At 36.2% G+C, this 18,420-nt stretch overlaps 2 protein-coding genes across 2 annotated transcripts; one reads left to right on the forward strand and one right to left on the reverse strand.

Moving 5' to 3' along the window:
* The first annotated feature begins 1,804 nt into the window (after positions 1 to 1,804).
* Positions 1,805 to 3,667, forward strand: LOC109011259 (GRAS family protein RAD1-like). Its single transcript, XM_035687828.1, has one exon. The coding sequence runs from the start codon at positions 1,862 to 1,864 to the stop codon at positions 3,461 to 3,463; it is 1,602 nt and encodes a 533-aa protein (XP_035543721.1). The 5' UTR covers positions 1,805 to 1,861; the 3' UTR covers positions 3,464 to 3,667.
* A 1,614-nt stretch (positions 3,668 to 5,281) lies between these two features.
* LOC109011256 lies at positions 5,282 to 17,480 on the reverse strand. Its single transcript, XM_018992374.2, has 9 exons — positions 17,338 to 17,480; positions 11,765 to 14,834; positions 11,581 to 11,661; positions 9,089 to 9,241; positions 8,729 to 8,892; positions 8,309 to 8,456; positions 8,086 to 8,208; positions 7,893 to 7,980; positions 5,282 to 5,677 (listed from the first exon to the last, which is right to left on the reverse strand). The coding sequence occupies exons 2-9, from the start codon at positions 14,570 to 14,572 to the stop codon at positions 5,484 to 5,486; spliced, it is 3,759 nt and encodes a 1,252-aa protein (XP_018847919.1). The 5' UTR covers positions 14,573 to 14,834; positions 17,338 to 17,480; the 3' UTR covers positions 5,282 to 5,483.
* Between the last annotated feature and the right edge of the window lie 940 nt (positions 17,481 to 18,420).

Below are 18,420 nucleotides of genomic sequence, written 5' to 3' on the forward strand. Positions count from 1 at the left end.
GTTTTTTTTTTTTTTTTATAAACAAATTTTTAATGACAAATTGTGAAATTTACATTTAAAAAAAATCAAAAAACCGGACAGGACTGGACCGGAAACCGGTAAAACCGGAAGTACCAGTTTAGGAGGGTAACCGGTGCATAATCGATTTTGAAAAATACAAAACCGGTACATACCGGTTCGGTTTTAGATTTTATCCAAAACTAGACCGGACCGGACCGGTTACACCCCTAGACATAAACATGTAATAGAGGAGTAATGCTACTCATTATCCATTTTCTCATCATTCTCTCATCATCTCATGATGTGGCATTAGATGATTTGAATAGTAAATAGTCTCCAATCATCTAATGTCACATCATGAGATGATGAGTAGAATTTTTCAATAGAGAGGGAGTCCCGGACACAACCAACACCTAAAACAGATCAAATAGTTCCAACAAAAACCAAAAGAAAATGGACAAGAAGTTTGCCCAGTTCAATGCATGGCTTTAGGTTCTCATGATGTCAAGAAAATGGCTGATAGAAATGGTGGTTTTCAATGCTGTTGTATAGTCAAGTTGTTATAAAAGGGATACCCATTGAGGGAAACAACAATGGATCTTGGTTAACGTTATAGAAAATATTAATATAATGGACAGTACTTCATCAGTTACTTTAACAGAGGGTCCGTACGTAGGTACTTCAGTTACGCAACATATTTCAAAACAACATGTTAAATGAGGGGTAATTTTATAAAATATTTTATAAAAGTAACATTACTTTACAAAAAAATACCCTTATCTTACAATATTATTGTGAAAATATTTTATGTGTGTATCAATACTCTTTATAGATTTACATACCCTAAAATTGAAACATAAATAATTGTGCATGTATAGATTTACATGATCACAGAACTCTTTACTTGATTTAATAGAAACTCAAGAATATTTATTAATTTATAGGTATGAAATTCTTACAAAATGATGGTTATTAATTTAGAGTAAACACTGTAAATTACCCATTTGCCACTAATAAAACCCTAGGTTGGGTTTTAGACACCTATAAAATATCATTAAGTCCCATAGTCAACCAAAAGATCAAGAGGTAGATGACATTTGTGGGAGAGGATCATCAGAAGCTGTGTGGTCCATCAGATCTTGGGAGGTTCAACCAATTAAAAACTGTGGGAATATATAGAGATCTGTTGATTGATGCTGCATCATCATCATCTGGCACATATATAAGTCCAACACTAGTTGGTATCTTTCTATGTTTAACAATGTCAATATGCCCTACCAAACATTACAACCACTGGTCCCTAACTAGATTTTCTTCATAAATTGTGTGGCCCCCCCCACAACAACTCTCCTACCCAATTCTAAATTAATTACCCCCTCTGCATGCAATTAGTTTTGGAGCACCATTGCCAATTCAATATGGTCAACAATGGTTTCATGGAAAACTGAGTATGACATTTTTATCAGTATAAATGCACCAAGATTGAGCTATATATGAACACATCTTTGATGATAATCAACTATTAAGTGTAGTAAATTTCAAAGCTGCAAGTTTCAACCTCTTTGTTTTTGCCGACAAAAGAAGAGAAGAAGGAAAATAAGGCAACCTCTTTGTTTTTTAGTCATAGATGTCCCAAGGACATGGTTCCAATCGAATATGGTAACTTTTATCCAGTAAAAAGGTAACACATTTCCACTTAGAAAATCTTTTTTTTTTTTTTTCATCTGCAGGAGAATATTCCTATTCAACATAGTAAATAAAGGATGCACCATATTGATCACCACATGAGACCAAGGCGCTTTAGTCTCTTCATTCTTAAAGCCAGTTGTTCCTGCTTTCCCCACAACTTCTTCAAATAGCAATGGCAGCCATGAATGGTTGGCTCTCCTTCCCCTTGGATGATAGTTTCAACCATGATCTTGCCATTCGAAGGTTTTGTCCTGAGAGAGTTGAGCAAGAACAAGGAGCGTGGGAGTTGGAGTGGGAGGAGAAACTGATGAATGATGAGTTTGAAATGTGTTCTCCTTCTGATACTACTACTACACCATGCTTGGCTGCTTCAGAGGTAGATGACTTTGTCGATAGCTTCATTAACATGGATCATTGCGACAAAGATTGTAACAACTTGCTGGATGAGCATCAAAATTTCGATCACTTCCATTATGAGATTGAAACATTTCCAGGGGTGGATGATGTTTATGGTGATGTTTCAATGATGATAGGAGATGAATTGGAAATGAGCGACTCAATTGAGGACTTAGGAGTTGTTCCTGATGAAATAATGCTGGGTGTGGAGGATAGCAATGGAGTGGACCAAGGGCTGCACTTGGTGCACATGTTGTTGTCTTGTGCCGAGGCTGTGGGCTGCAGGGACACCCAACTTGCAGAGTCAATACTCAGCCAAGTTTGGGCTTCTGCCAATCCTTTAGGCACTTCACTGCAACGAGTCTCCTACTGCGTTGCAACAGGATTGAAGTCTAGGCTATCAAATCTTCACAATGCCAATGCAAATGGAACATTCACAAATGGTGCTATGGGTAAGTCCTTGATCACAAGGGAGGAGAAAGCAGAATCTTTTCAACTCCTTCATCAAGCTACTCCTTATCTTGCTTTTGGTTTCATGGCTGCAAATGAAGCTATATGTCAAGCAGCACAAGGGAAGGACTCCTTGCACATCATTGATCTAGGGATGGAGACTACCCTTCAATGGCCTTCTTTGATAAGGTCCCTTTCATCAAGACCTGAGGGCCCTCCGAAGCTCAGAATCACAGGATTAATCAGTGATCAAAATCAACTAGGGCTTGAGGCCAGCATAAAAGCCCTTATGGAGGATGCTAGCTCAGTAGGCATTATACTAGAAATCACCATGAAAACAGATCCAGTGACACCCTCACTTTTAACCAGAGAGAACCTTAACTTGAGAGAAGGGGAAGCACTTTTTGTGAATTGCATCATGCACTTGCACGAGTATGTCAAAGAGAGCAGAGGGTCCCTAAAAGCCATACTTCAAGCAATCAAGAAGTTAGCCCCGACTGCAGTTACAGTTGTGGAGCAAGATGCAAACCACAACGGTCCCTTCTTTCTTGGGAGATTCCTTGAATCTCTGCATTATTATTCTGCCATTTTCGATTCCCTCGAGGCCACCCTCCCACGCCATAGTGCACAGAGGATGAAGATAGAGATGCTTCACTTTGCAGAGGAAATCCGCAACATTGTTGCATTCGAAGGCTCAGATAGGATCGCGAGGCACGAGAGAGTAGATCAATGGCGACGACAATTAGGCCGAGCGGGGTTTAAAGTCATGGGATTGACGTGCATGAGTCAAGCTAGAATGATGTTATCAGTGTATGGTTGTGATGGCTACACCCTTGCTACTGACAAGGGTTGCCTTCTCCTTGGATGGAAAGGGAAGCCCATAATGCTGGCATCTGCATGGCAAGTGCACAATGTTTTGTCCTCCTAGCTAGCATTGTCCTGGCTAGGCCAGTGGCAAGATCAATTAGGAAACAATAAGGTGGAGTATCTTGCTATCAATCTAGTTCTCAATGTTCCCATCGATATTAGAAATTCTTGTTGTCTTAGGATGTTGAAAGAAAGAAAAATGCTATTCATCATAGAATAATTACTAAAGGATGACGAATAGCACTTTTCTAAGAGAAAATGTTGTCCCGTGAACTCCATTTTTGTTTTCATTCTATTCAAACTATAGCTTGGATTTTGCTGTGAAATTCACGAGGATAAATCCTGTGTGAAAAGTTTTGTACAATCTTAAAAATCCAGATCGATCCAAGAAAATATAACTTCAGTTGTCCAGGTTTTGGCTTATAAATGAGACCAATCGAGGCAAAGATAGGCTCTAATTAGGTACATAAAAAAGGTGAGGTTAACATTTATTGTAGTAAGTGGTTTATAATGTAGGGAGTGGAGTGAGGGGAGTACGATTAATAGGTTGGGGGTGTGGAGGCATTGTACGGTACATGGGGGGTATTATTGAAATTTTCTAATTCCTTTGTACGGCTAGAGTTAGTATAAATATATATGATGTAACTCTACTTTAGATAGTTAGTGAAAATTCAGCCATCGCTCCTGTGGATGTAAGTATACTGCGGAATCACGTTAAATCTGTGTATTTTCTTGTTTTTTTTTTTTTTACTATTTATAACGGCCGCACGTAACACAACATCATTACTAATGATTGTTTTTCGAATCTTTTTATGTCATAGTACTCTATTAGAAATTAAACATTAGTTTGTCCAGGTTTTGGCTTTGAGTTGGGTGTGGGTATTTTTGAAAGATTACCTTACGTATAGCCCCAAGAGTTACATGACATGGAGCCTGACAGTTTGATGTCATCGTCGGATTATTCGAGGAAGTAATAGTCTTTCTTCCTGCAAAGATGTATCTTTGATGTTTTCGAGCCTGGCATGTCAATTAGTTCCAGAGGTATTAACTATTATTTCTTAGGCGAATAAGGGCATATCAATTTGGAAATCTATGGCAAAACAATTTGGAAAAACAAGAAGCTGACGGCAAGGAACAATTATAATATGTATAGGGAAATGATATTTGCAATTGTGAATTGCACAAGTGCTGCTTAATTCTTTTGAAAAAAAGTAAGTAAATACGAGATCCACATGAAAAAACTAATTTTTTAATAATAAATCTAACTTTTTTTCAAAACGATTACACAACGCTTGCACTCTCCATGACTGTATATAACATCTGAAGCAGGAGCTCGTGATGAGCAAGTTTTTCAAATGACTGTTGAATGTTGGTGCTAATAATCTTACTGGGGAGATAGATTAACATTTGATGAGACATAAAATGCGATGAAATGAGTTGAGATCTCTCAATCCAAACCGGCTCATAATCTTATCTAGATGCGACTTTTCATCATCTCGAAAAGTTGTAAAAGCTGAGATGATTGTTCTGAACGAGCAAAAAGTTCATCCTCTCAATTCACAAAATTTCAAGGAGTTTTTGGGGAAAGTGATGAGTACCTATAGCACTAAACAAATGACGTGTACATCAGTAAAGCTTGATGTTAGCGATCATCATCTCCCAAATATTTATAATCCAGCACATCTTCATGAATCACCCTGTTGGCTAAATGTCTCTTCCAATCATGAAGTTAGATTTAAGAGATGGAAAACACAACCAACTCACTGAACTCAAAAAAAATTTGCATAGAGCAGAGCAACCAAACTATGGAGAAGGCAATATGTACAAATCCAGAAACATCAGCAGTTAGTTAAAATTGCATGACCAGGAACATCAAAAGGAATGGAACTTTTGTGTTTCTATCATGAAATAACTCAAATCCATTGAACTATGTGAGGAAAAATAAAATGTTGAGAGAGATTTACTTGAGATAAGAAGCTATTCCATTTTGAGGGGAAAAATTATGGGAGCTAATTAATCCTTCAAAGGCTGCAACTAATATAGTACAAGATGACAATGGGACAATCAAATTAAACAATACATTATTTAGATGGCTTATGACCATGTGCTTTGGTTTGGCTAGCTGCGGCAGACATGACACGTAAACAACTCGCAATTTCTGTGAAGGATGGCCTGATTGCTGGATTAGGGGCCCAACACTGCTCCATTAGTCTTCTCCATTCAGGGTCACAATAACTTGGGATGATTGGCCTCAATGTGTTGTTCACGATACCTCCTGCATGCATAGAGAAGTTATCAAAATTAATTAAGCTTTTAGCATTTGGAATACCTTTTTAGAAGCAGGGAGAAAAAACAGAGGTCAAAGTTATCATAATCAAGGGGAATGATCAATAACAAATGAACAACACTTTTGATGGAAGAACCTCATGGCTGATATACCATGATAAATTTAAGAAGTTCCTAGAGGTCAAAGTTATCTGCAAGCAATACGAACACATTGCTTTTGTAGTAATCTGCATCTTAAAACCTATTGTTCTCAATACCATACCTTATGTTTTTTTAGCCCAGTCCAGTTCTATATTCCCAATCAACAAAATCTTAATAGAATGATGAGGTAAACCCAGGGTCACCATAAGTGAGAGAGATATAACCCTTTGTACAACCATTTCGACATGCCCCCAGATGAAAGTATATAAATCTTCACTTGTAATGAGACAACATCTATAACTTATGAAAAAAAATAAGACAACATCTATAAGCTGTACATAAGTTTACTCCCATTGTTCAACGTGACAGGGTACCAGTGCAGTACCCATTCTGCTTATCACAATAACAAATGAACTACCCCTTCAGTAATGCCACAGTCTGGACGCACAGCTGGCTGGTAAATATTGGAGGTTTCCACACCATATAGCTCATATGATGCCAAGCCAAAGTGGCTGTAGATATTCTACACCCTTGCACTTGTACACTAGGTTGATGGAACAATCAATAGACTAAGGATTACGGATACAAAAGGACCTAGCAGAACCATATTTCTGACAGTTGAGCATAGCCCATTCAGAAAGGCAATGCTGCTGAAGTATGACTCAAGCCTGTACTAGCTTGAGCAGAGCTGGTGGCACCATAGTTTTGAATTACAATCTGTCCTGGCTGGAATTTTCAGTTCCAGTGTAGTACCTGGTACACTATACATCCTTATTCTGTTTCGTTCCAAATTCCGGCCCATTCTGGCCAATTTCGGACAACATTCCAGTCCGAAATTTTGTAATTTTCTTGAGTTTGAATGGTATCTTTGTGAATTTCAAATCTAAATGGCATTCATGTAATTTTAAAATCTAATAGTCATTTATATAATTTTGATTTTTTTGTAACTTTAAATGTCCCCCCAGTCTTTCTTTTTTTTTTCATCTCATTATTTTTAATAATCTCTCGGTTCTTTTATTTTCTTTTTGTATGTCTCAATTCAAGTTTGTGATTTTTTTAATATTATCTTTTAACACCATAACTCTACCGTTTTTTATGTTTTCAACGTATATTCATTTTTATAAATCTCCAATTCTTCCATACACACACACACACACACAAATACATACATGATACACACTTACATATACATGTATTCATTTGATTAATTATCAGTTTATATGTTTAAATAAATAAATATACATATTGCTAATCCTGAAATGGTATACCGGAACACTACGGTACTGAAATATTCCGTTTCAGTGCTTAAACCAGAACGGAATTTAAAACATCGAGTGGCACTCCGTAAGCTCAAAGAGCAGTTCGTGAGCAAACCCAACCTCAATAGAGTACTCCACAAGGGTACTCGGTTCTTAAATTTTTTTTTCTTGACTGCAGGGCATCGGTATATAGGGGCTCCCATTATATAAAATTTTAACTTACATTTAAAGAAAAATGAAGTCAAACAACCAACTAGCATGTTTGCTCAAATCCAAAGAGAAGCAACTGCCAATGATTTACCTGTTAGGGTACACACAGGGGTCCCATCCACTGGGGCAGACCTCCGCTCATTTTTAAAGCACAATTTACAACCATTCTTCCAATGTTTTCAATGTAATTATTGACTATCATATTATTGGTGAACGCTAATTGCTCAATAGAAAAATGATCCTTAGAAATAGTTAAGCTTTTAATGGTCTTCATAAATCTCTTCCCTCATTTAAGAATCAAAGTAATTTATCAACCCTTACCAAGCGGGCTCAAAGTCCAATGACAATTACTCATGTATGTGCTGGCTTGTTAATTTACTTAATGACACCTCAAACAGGTCGGTTCATTTACAGATCTAAATCTGACTCATACCAAACCATAGACCAACACTATTCTGTTTGGACAAACTATAATGGAATAGTTAGTGACAATTTATCATTACCCTTTTAGAATGCAAGGTAACATGGCCAAACAGGTACAGGCACAGGCAGAACCATGAAGAGGGTACAGAACAGAGAAGTTGAATAATGTACCTATGATTTCACCATAATGCATGTTTGCATATGGCTCCTCCCCAGTGAGAATCTCCCACAAGACAATACCAAAGGAAAACACATCAACCTGTGGCAACAAAATTAATGCACATTGCAGAGGGAAAAAGTATAAGAGTTAGTGAATAGGGTTGATGTAATACACCAAGTTATGCTGCTTATTGCTGCTGCCTACCTTTTCAGAGACCTTATTGCTGCTACCATTCAACAGCTCCGGGGCCATCCATGGTAGGGTTCCACGTACACCGCCCGAAACCAGGGTATTTCTCTTGATTTTTGACAGGCCAAAATCACCAACCTGGGAAAGAATATATTTCATAGAAAACTTTGCAGTAAACACAAAATAATCGATAATGGGAAGAACTTTTCCCCCGAATACACAAAGCCAGAATACCAACCTTGCAAATTGGTCGTAAAGGATCTTTCAAGTTCACAAGCAAGTTGTCACATTTCAAATCAAAATGCACAATATTCTTTGAGTGTAAATATTCCATTCCAAATGCTGCATCCATGGCAATTATCAGTCTCTTGCGGCGATCAAGATGCCTGCAAAGTAAGATGATGTTACAAAGGATGCAGGATTATTAAAGAAGTAACTGCTTCAAATTTAGAACAGCATAGTCAAATAAGGCTTAGATTTTTAATTAAAAAATAACTCGAATCTTTTAGAGTAATGACCATAAGGATTTAACATTCAATTCTGTTTATCCAGTTTAGCTACAATGACATTGAAATAATTTTAATACACAGTTTGCAATAGTGACATGCCTCAGAAAGTACCAAACTCAACTCAAGAACCACATGAGTGTATGCATTACCTATCCTTGCGAACTAAAACATGTCTAAGAGAACCATCCACCATGTACTCCGTCACAGTTGCTAATGTTCCCCCTGGCCCATCTTGCACTACACCATAAAATGCCACCACATTTGGATGGTGAAGCTTGGAGAGAATATCAGCTTCCCGCCAGAACTCTAAAGTCTGAGAACAGCAACAAGCATATGACATCATGAAAGAGCGCGTATAAATGAAAGAGTGCTTATCTTACTCCCATGATTTGTGATTTGCTTTTATGACATATGAAGGGTAGGTAATAATATAGAGAGAAAATAAATGGCTAACACATCAATAAGATAATATGAACCGGGATTCATTTGGCATGTTGAGGGCTAGTTACCAATCTCTCTTGCTCTGATGATCGACTCGTGAAGCAGCTCTTCTTTATTCTCTTAATGGCAACATCCGTTCCTCTCCATTTTCCATGATACACAGTCCCAAAGGTACCAGAACCCAGTTCCTTCAGCTCTTCAAGATCTTCATTCATTATAATCTAGAATGTGTATCCAGAAGAAAGAATCAAACCATTGCAGGACAGGACAAAAACTATCTCAGACTAACAAAACCGCAATAAGTTCCGTGTACCCAAGATAAATAAAAAAAATCTAAACGATTGAGGAAGCAAATGTATTAAAGTATGATCAATTAACAACAAACATATCAATAGTTTCAGTGCTATATATTACTTTCAGAGAGCCATTTTCCTATTAAAAAGATTAGGCCATGCTTGGGAAGTGAGATGAGTTGAGAACATCTCATCTCAAAACTTCTCATAATTTCCTTCCCAAACATCACTCAAAACACAAAACACTTATTCAATTTCAAATCTTCAACTCTTTCATCTAATCATTACAACTTTCCCAAACTTCCAAACAAAACACAAAAAACAATACAACTTTTTCAAATTTCAACACAAAATAATATTAAAAATTTATTTTCATATAATTTTTTAACTTTATAATATTTTTATTCAACTTTTTCTTTCTCCTTTCCCAAAATCCAATAAAACATCTTAACTCAAACCATTTTACTACTATTCACAGAATTCTCATCTCATCTCATTACCCAAACATGCCCTCCAGTCTTAATTTTGTCTAAAGAACTTAGTAGCGCAGATTCAGAACCGTAGCCAGATGAAGCAAAATAATAGAAAAGAAGTAGCTTTGTCAATGATTTAGACTCCTTCACTGAAACCTTAACTTACAGCTCGTTCTCGATGGCTCATTTAGTCATTTAAGTTTCTACCACAACCTATTTATTTTGTCAATTAAATATGATACTGGAGAGGGGAAGACCACCAAAAATAGATTGTTCCTACGACTTAGAAGTATATACTGCAAAGGATCTTCAAAATTGGGTCTTGCATACACCAATAAACAAGTATCTAAGCAGTTTGGGAGCTGATTCCTCCACAACAAGCAGTACATTTATACTTTCTCGATTCTCCAACACTACTCATGCAAGGTGAAACTCAGAAAGTAAGATGTATTATCTCCCTTTCTATCTCAAACAAATAGTTTTCTCTCTCTCTCTCTCTCTCTCTCTCTCTCTCTCTCTCTTTTAATATCTAGAGAAATTTGTCCCTAAAACCTACTTTGACACCACTCTACCTCACCCTTTCTAATACCTAGCTTTTGATGGGACAACCTTTATTTAATGAACTTCAAATTCAAAACAGTCATGGAATGTATAATGACATATATTATAAGAAAAATTTCATTTCAAGTTGCACATGCTATTATTGATGTATATGCTGGCAGTTATTTGATCTAGGAAGGGCTGGTTTACAAATAATGGAGAATTCAACACAAAAATCCATAATTAATCCCATCAATGGCTTCTTATCTTTTATACCAAAAGGAAGAGAGGTGTCGACTTTGATGTCCAGAAATGTTTATTCCAAAGATTTGTTTTTTCAAATTTATGAAATACTCACAAAAAATATAAATTCCCAGTATAAAGTATAATAAACAAAAAACTACTTGGTGCCAAAAAGGAGGGAAATGGTGCCAAATCACAAATTATTCAGCTATGAAGCACTCCTATTGAATTATATGCATCCATACACAAGCAAAAATAAACATATAACTTCAATGGATAGACTCACCTGCAATGCCATGATGAGAGAACACCAAATTAAGAGCAAATAAGTTCACTAATTTGACCAAAAAAAAAAAAAAAGTGAAATAAGGCAGATGGAGACAATAGTCCATGTCTCATTAGAAACCCTAAATTGTATTAAGCACACTACAAACTTTTTGTAGACATCTCAGACTTACTCGCTCTTCATCAAAATTTTTGAATTCCAGACTCCAAACTGATGTACTCACTTTTGTTTCATTGCATTCATTTGCCATGAAGATATACACAAATAAATAAGGTGTACAAATCTACTGCCCCTGTCCCAATATAAGCGTCTTGGTTCTATATGACACTATTACTAAAAAGTAGAAAGTTAATTGACTTCCTAAAACGCCCCTCACTATATTAGATGTGGGCAAGATTTTTAAGGAAAATTCTGTTTGATTGGTTTTTTGAAAGGATGAAGGTATCTCAGAAAATGTCAAAATACATGTTTCTACTCGTGGAAAATAGACTTTTTCTATAAATAAATGGAAATTCCTTTTAAAATGTTCTAAAAATGAAAACAAAGGCATTCGAATTGACATGGAGGGATTGCTGTTTAAATTTTCCACGATTAACAATACTGGATTTACAACAGAAGCTCCGTTTTATAACAGAATCAAGGAATGACTATGTTATCAATTGAGCTGCTTATATCATGAAGGCATTGCAGGACCTCTGTACTTGTAATAAGATGCATGTGGATACCTGCAAAGTACTGATATCAAAATCTTCCAGGGAAGGATTTAGAGGAGGTAGACCAATATTTCTGGATTCAAGCTTCCCCTCCTACATCAAAGTGATAAGAAGTTACAAAAGAAAATTCTTTTAGAAGTGTTTCTCAAATCAAATAACCATTCAAAAGAAAACCTATAACCATTCAAGAGAATACCTCATACTCTGACTCTGGCATTCTTAGATTTTCCATCATCCTATCAAAATGCATACTTTCAGTGCCCTTCACTTGGGAATGACCATAATTTGAATGCAGAACTTCACTGTCTCCAAGCATTCCAGGTTCTTTCTGATTAGCTTCATCAAAATTGAGTTGGGAATCCACATGGCTATGAGGAACTCCATCTGTTGTTGAAGGCTTAAGAGGATGTGACACATGATCTCCTTCTTCAACTTTTCTGACCGCAGGTGAAAAACCAAAATGATCCTGGTCAATAAGAGATACATCTTTTTGAACAAGTCCTTCTTGTGCCAATTTCTGGAAATATGACCAATGCTTAGGTTCATGATTCTCCAAGTTTATGCTCAAGCCAGCTCCATCTTTATGCAGTGGACTAACGCCAGAGGAGTCTTCAGAAAGTACTGCTCTTGAGAACATATCAGAAAAAAAATTACGAGAGAATCTGTCCTCAATATCAATAAGGATGTCTCCCTGTACAGGTTTGGATTCACCTCCTGAGGGAATGTCTTGAGAAACATCTTCATTTGTGCTTCCCATCCAATAGAAAGGCTGTGCATGTCCCTTTGTGTCGTCCGGTAGATCAGATGTTATATTCTTATGGTGCTTGAAGGGAGCTACCTGACTCAAAGCAGGAAGTTCTGATCCAGCTTCTCCTGGTTCCTCAGCCAGGGGTTTCTCATCTCGATCCTTACTGCAGTTTGTCGCATAGTCAGACTTAAGAACAGTATTCTCATTTACAGCATCTTCATTATTCACATGGTTTACAAATTCATGGTTCAAATCATAATCTTCATCCTGTGAAAGCTTTGAGTTCATCTGAAAAATTGCATCAGTGAACTCTTTGTACTTTTGAAGTGGGGCAAGTCCATCATCAATGGTATGAGTATCTGTAAACAACGGCTTTGCTGTTGAGGTGGACTGTTCAGTCTGGGGAGGCAGATCACTGTCATGCAATTTGTCAATGCATTCTGTAATTGAATCCTGCTCAACGATATTAGAACGTGAGTGAGGTATGAGAAACTGAGAACCATGTGAATCATCCGACTTTGACAATCGATTCAGCAACTCTGCCTGCTCCCTGGGAATTCTTTCCGAATAGTAGAATCTCTGAGGATGTACTTGTGTTTCAAGGTAACTCAAATCAATCGCACTGGACTCAGACTCAGCATAACCAGGAGCAAATGCAATACCAGACATGGAATAATGGTCATCATCGCTAGATTTAGGAACTTGCACAGGATTTCCAGCATCAACAGATGAAGAGGTTTTTTCAGCTTCCTTGTGCTGCACCTCAGTTCTTGAAGCCAATAAAGGTATATCTCCTTCAGGTGCAGTAATCAAGACCCCTGCTTCTTCAACAGTAAGATTATCTATCAAGTTAACATCATGTGACGGTAAATGAACATTGTAATCTTTCTCCGAGGAGAAGACTTTTTTGGTGGCACTCTTTTGCTGAATGGATGCATCATGTTTTGGTCTCAGCTGCTTTCCAGATATCTCCAAATTCTGTACCTGTAGGCCGGTAAATGGTTGCCCTTCAGTCAAGCCTCCCTGTTGATTCATAAGCCCATGAGAAGGAACTGATGTAGTAATTCCCCCAAAAGGGGAGTTATGAGAAGCCTGGTCATGGTGCAAAGGATACTGCTGAGACTCTCCATAATACGTCATCTGCCCTTGGTAAAACTGTTGATGGGGTTCATAAATATCTGAGGAACTTGGTAGAATTGCTTGTGAAGACTGAACAGTCGATGATGAGACAATTGTGCCAGTCAATGGGAGAGTGAAGACCCCTATTGAGTCTACAACAGGCCTACTTTCCCTCTCAACATCGTGTCCATCTAACACATCTAAAATATTTGCTGAAGAGCTCGCCAGGCCATGCAGGGTTGAGTTTTTTCTTGATCCAATGTCCATGCCATTGACAGCAACCACATACTGAACCTCAGAATCGCCATCCACATTGCCCAGACCCAACTGAACATCAACCAAATCACACATGGAGAACAGAAACATCCTAAGTTTCTGTGATCCTTCCCCATCCTCTAGTTCATTACACTCCTCCATCATATTCTGCAGATCCTCATCACATGAAACAGAAACCAAGGCATCAAGATCCTCTCCAGGAAGCTGATACTTAATAACATGAACTTGGTCATAAATCGATAGCATTTTCTGCATCAGCTCTTGCCAAGAAATTTCCTTCCTTATGGAGATAATGCGTGTTTCACCTCCAACATACCTCAGCTTTCCATCACCTGGCCGAGGTAGGATTTTTCCACCAAAGCTGCAGAGAACCTTCATTTTTATCAAGGAGTTATCGGAGGCTCCAGAAGAGGTATAGCCACGAACAACTCCTCTACTACTGTCATAACCTGACAAAGTTCGTGGCACTGACTGAAGTGAACCATAGTTACTTCTATCTTCATGTAAAGAAGAGTTATTTCTCACAAACTCTTTTTCTTTTGGCCCTTTTTCAACTGTGGTCAGCATTGAAATATCTGATCCACTTTCAGAGCCTGTATGACTGATGCCTAAAATGCCTTTTATTTCTGTATAACCAGTTGCATAATTGGGATCATTATTTGGAAGCAAAGGCTTCCTTAGATTCACCCGATCGAGCATGAATTCAAGAGCAAACTCCTCACCTGTCTGTATGGAGTAATTAACTGGTTTAAATTTAGATACATTAAGGTCGGGAGGTCTAATATTAGAATGCATCCCATTCGGAGGGTCCTGCATAAATGACTCAGAGGCAGGCTGGGATTCCTCATTTCGAGGATCCATGTAATAGTAAGGAAACTGCTTCTGTATACTTTATTGTTCCATCAAACCATTGTCTGCTTTTCACTCCATTTAACAGAAACTTCACTATGATTCCCCAAGTGAACAACACAGTACATGCATGTACAAACAACGCATCTAAAACATACCAAATTACAGCCTTGCTGTAAGATTAAAGCCTGATAGAGATACCCAGAGGTTTCAGCAATCCTAAAACAGGTGAAAGCAACCTCCAATAATTTGAGAATCTTCAAGACATAGTACACTGCACGCAAGAAAATGCAGGAACGAAAGATGAGTAGCAATTCAAAAGTACAAAAATTTATAAGAACCTGAAAGTAAATCTATGCCAAGCCTAAGAGAAATGCTAGAATGAAAACTACAAAGAAAAGTTAAATTCAATGAAAACTATAAAGAAAATTTAAATTCAATAAAAATCAGAAATGAAGGTACAACTCCATACAGCCATTTTATATCAAAAAAATAATATTAGCAGGGGACATTTAACCTTCTTGAAAAGGATAAAACAACTTCCTTTAATGGTCACATTTATCCAAGTTCACGTAAATTAATAATTTTTGTTAGACATTTCAGGCTGAGCAATTAGTGCTTTTATTTTCCTCTTTGGTCTGATCAATTTCAAAAAATGAAGAGCCAATCAAAAGCAAAAGGAACCTGCCAAGGGAAATTACTCCAGATACAGTCAGTGGTGGAGCAATTCTCTGCTCAGTGGGTTCTAGAGCTTTGAGACATTTGTTAGTTATATATAATTTGTTAAAAGATTTTTTTTTTTAAATTATTTCATCCACTAGAAAAATTATAGGGTCACTTTTGAGAATATTTTTTAATTGCACCAAGAAAGATTGCGAGGTTAATATTATGAGGATCCGCTTGTGATTTAGAGACAATAGAATATAAAGGAGTTTATTTAGCCTTCTAAAAACAATACAAAACAGTCTATCAAAGAAAACAACATAACATAAGGGAAAATTCTAAAAACTGAAAAAAGTAAAGACAAAAAACAAGAGTGCCCATCCATCTAGGCTTCACATGATTCTAATCCAAGCCTATCAAAAGTGCAAAAATGTGTTTAAAAGAATAAGAAGCAAATCATTGATGACTTCAATCATGCATTATGTTTATATTGATAAAGGCGAAGCATCTCTCATTGCAAGAGTCAATTTCTTTGATTATCTTTTGGTCATTCTCAATATTATATAGTATTGCTTTTTCCATTTTTTCATATGTACTCATTTAATCTCATAGAGAACAATCATAATGATTTTTTTATTAAACAGTAAAATTTTCTACAAAAAAAAGTATCATATTGATTCTTTTAACTATTTTAGTTAGATTTTTTTTTATAAGTAAAAAGAAATTTATTAATCCACATAATTAGGCATAGCCCAAGTACATAGAGAGAATACAAGAGAAAACAACTAATTAGTTGGATTTTTGCAACCACTAAAGCAAAATCTTGTGTACACTACGGACTATAAGTGGATTGAAAGTTTTCTATGGATTACATATTACCCAATATTCGATTGATCATTCTAAGGTTATTGAAAAAACAGATTGGGAGTCACTTCCTTTCTGTCCAAGTTACTTTTGTTTGTCAACGTTTCTTCTCTATATGTCTAACTCACTCTCTTTTTACTTTCTGAGTTTCGGGAATGTTCGCTATCAGATATCAAAACCATTATCAGATGTTTCATTATCTCCCACAAGAAAAGCATAGAAATTAATGCAATAGCAAGGTTGGTTAATCATATTTGTATTAGATTCTTAGAAATAAAGTATTTTGAGGCAGTGCTTGTATCTGATCATCGAATAAGTTTACCAAATGCTAAACTAAATGATGGTATGGTCCATGTAATTGTTCACCTCTTCCGGTCTCTGTTCTTTTATCTCTTTTGACGGAACATATTATCGAGCAACAAAGGTCTGCCAGATGATGTGGTTCTTCTACACTATAACTCTCTTTTTGAAGAAGTGGAACAATTAATTTAATGTAACTTAACTTTTATACAGGCCTAATCTTAGTAATTTTCCTTGCTGAAACCCAGCACGGACCAATCACTTCAAAGGATTTAATACAAAAATGCATACTAAATCTGTCAGCCCAAAGTTCCTCAATTTCTGCTTTTGTGCCACACTTATAGATCATCTTATTTCTTGTTTTCTTTGGGTCTTGACTTTACCAATATTTGACGCATGACGTGCCAAAGCCAGTGAATTGGCTAGTGCAATGGAACTTGACCAGTGAAATGAAATGCTACAACAGCAGCCAGAAAATGATATAACTAAATTTTAGCTGTGTAGAACTGAAGCGGTTCAAACAATTAGGAGCGTATGTAAATTACCTTTGGATGGGCGTCATCAGTAGACATATGGGAAATCTAACCTTTATGATAACTTACACAAGTAGAAACAGCTCGTCCCAAATTCTCCTTGGGATAAAAACAAATTTTGAAGACCCATTCGCAAGGAAATTGAATTTCAGGAAATAAAAATTACCAAATCTCGCTTGTGTTATTTGATCAATTTCTTTTAGCATTTCCTCTTATTCCCAAAATCACATTATCAACAACGACCATATACATCTCAGCAAACCATCAAACAAAAGCACCTCTAACATGCATACATATCACATGCCCCCTAACTTGGTAAGAAAGAAATCAGTCACAGATCAAAATCCGTCGAACATAAATCATATCCACAAACTTATTTAGATTGAAATTAAAAGAAAATAATAAGAATCTAAATACCTGTTAAGAGAGAGCAATGCTTTTTAACTAGTTCTCAGTTCTGGTTATAGTTCAAGAGGGATTGAGAGAACAGGTCATTACTGTACATGAACAAGAGTCTCCGTCAAAGCTCAAAGAACCCGTATCTTTAAACTTTCCCTCACTTTCCATATCTAACCTGAAATATGTTTTCTTTGAACGTTTTTCTTCTTTTATATACGCCAAAACGGTCCTTCGAAGGTATTAAAACGACGACTCAGAAGCCTCGCACAATATTCTCAAGCTGAGAGTCAAACAAGTATGCGACAGACAGGGTTCCCATTTTGCCCTTCGTAGGTATTCTTTCTACTGAAATGCCATTGGAAATAGTATTTGACTTGAATTCCTTTTTTATTACGCGTCAAAAGTTTAAGGATAATGCTACGTGACCGACATTTCCAACTGAATTTGCACTTTTTTTTATTTTTACTTCAACCATTTTTATATATTTTAAAATATTTTAAAAAAATTTTAAAAAATATCAATTCACTAATAATTATTTTCTTAACTATTAAATTAAAAAAATAAAAATTACAATTAATAAATTTTATCGGTCTAAATAGCATTTTACACTCTCCTATTTAGTTTATTAGAAAAAGAGGAAGGAATTTTAGCATGAGCCTGCATTCCCTTGCCTTCCCATGAGCCCACCCTTTGAAAAAAAAAATTAAAATTTTTGAGAAAAAAATATTTTATTTAAATAGGGTCTAATTATGAAAGAAAAAGAAAATCTAATTTTCAAAAATTAGATTTTGAAAATGTGTACAAAATATAAAAAATTATTTAGATAAAAGTTCTTTTGCAATATTTTTTTTATACGAGCGATGCTGCAAATTATACTCACATTTTACTCTCATTCCACTATATAAAATATGGCAATCTCATCACCTTTGGATCATCTTTTACTTATTTTATAAAAGAAAATCTAAAAATTAATGAAAAATATTAACCCATCATAATGGGATGAGAGTATAATATATAGAATTTTCCGTTTTATAATGGTAGATAGATATGAAAAGTTGTTTAGATAAAATTTTTCTGAATTTTTTGTTTAATTTTTGCGGA

The sequence above is a fragment of the Juglans regia genome, chromosome 2 (assembly GCF_001411555.2).
Source record: "Juglans regia cultivar Chandler chromosome 2, Walnut 2.0, whole genome shotgun sequence".
NCBI classification, from domain to species: domain Eukaryota; kingdom Viridiplantae; phylum Streptophyta; class Magnoliopsida; order Fagales; family Juglandaceae; genus Juglans; species Juglans regia.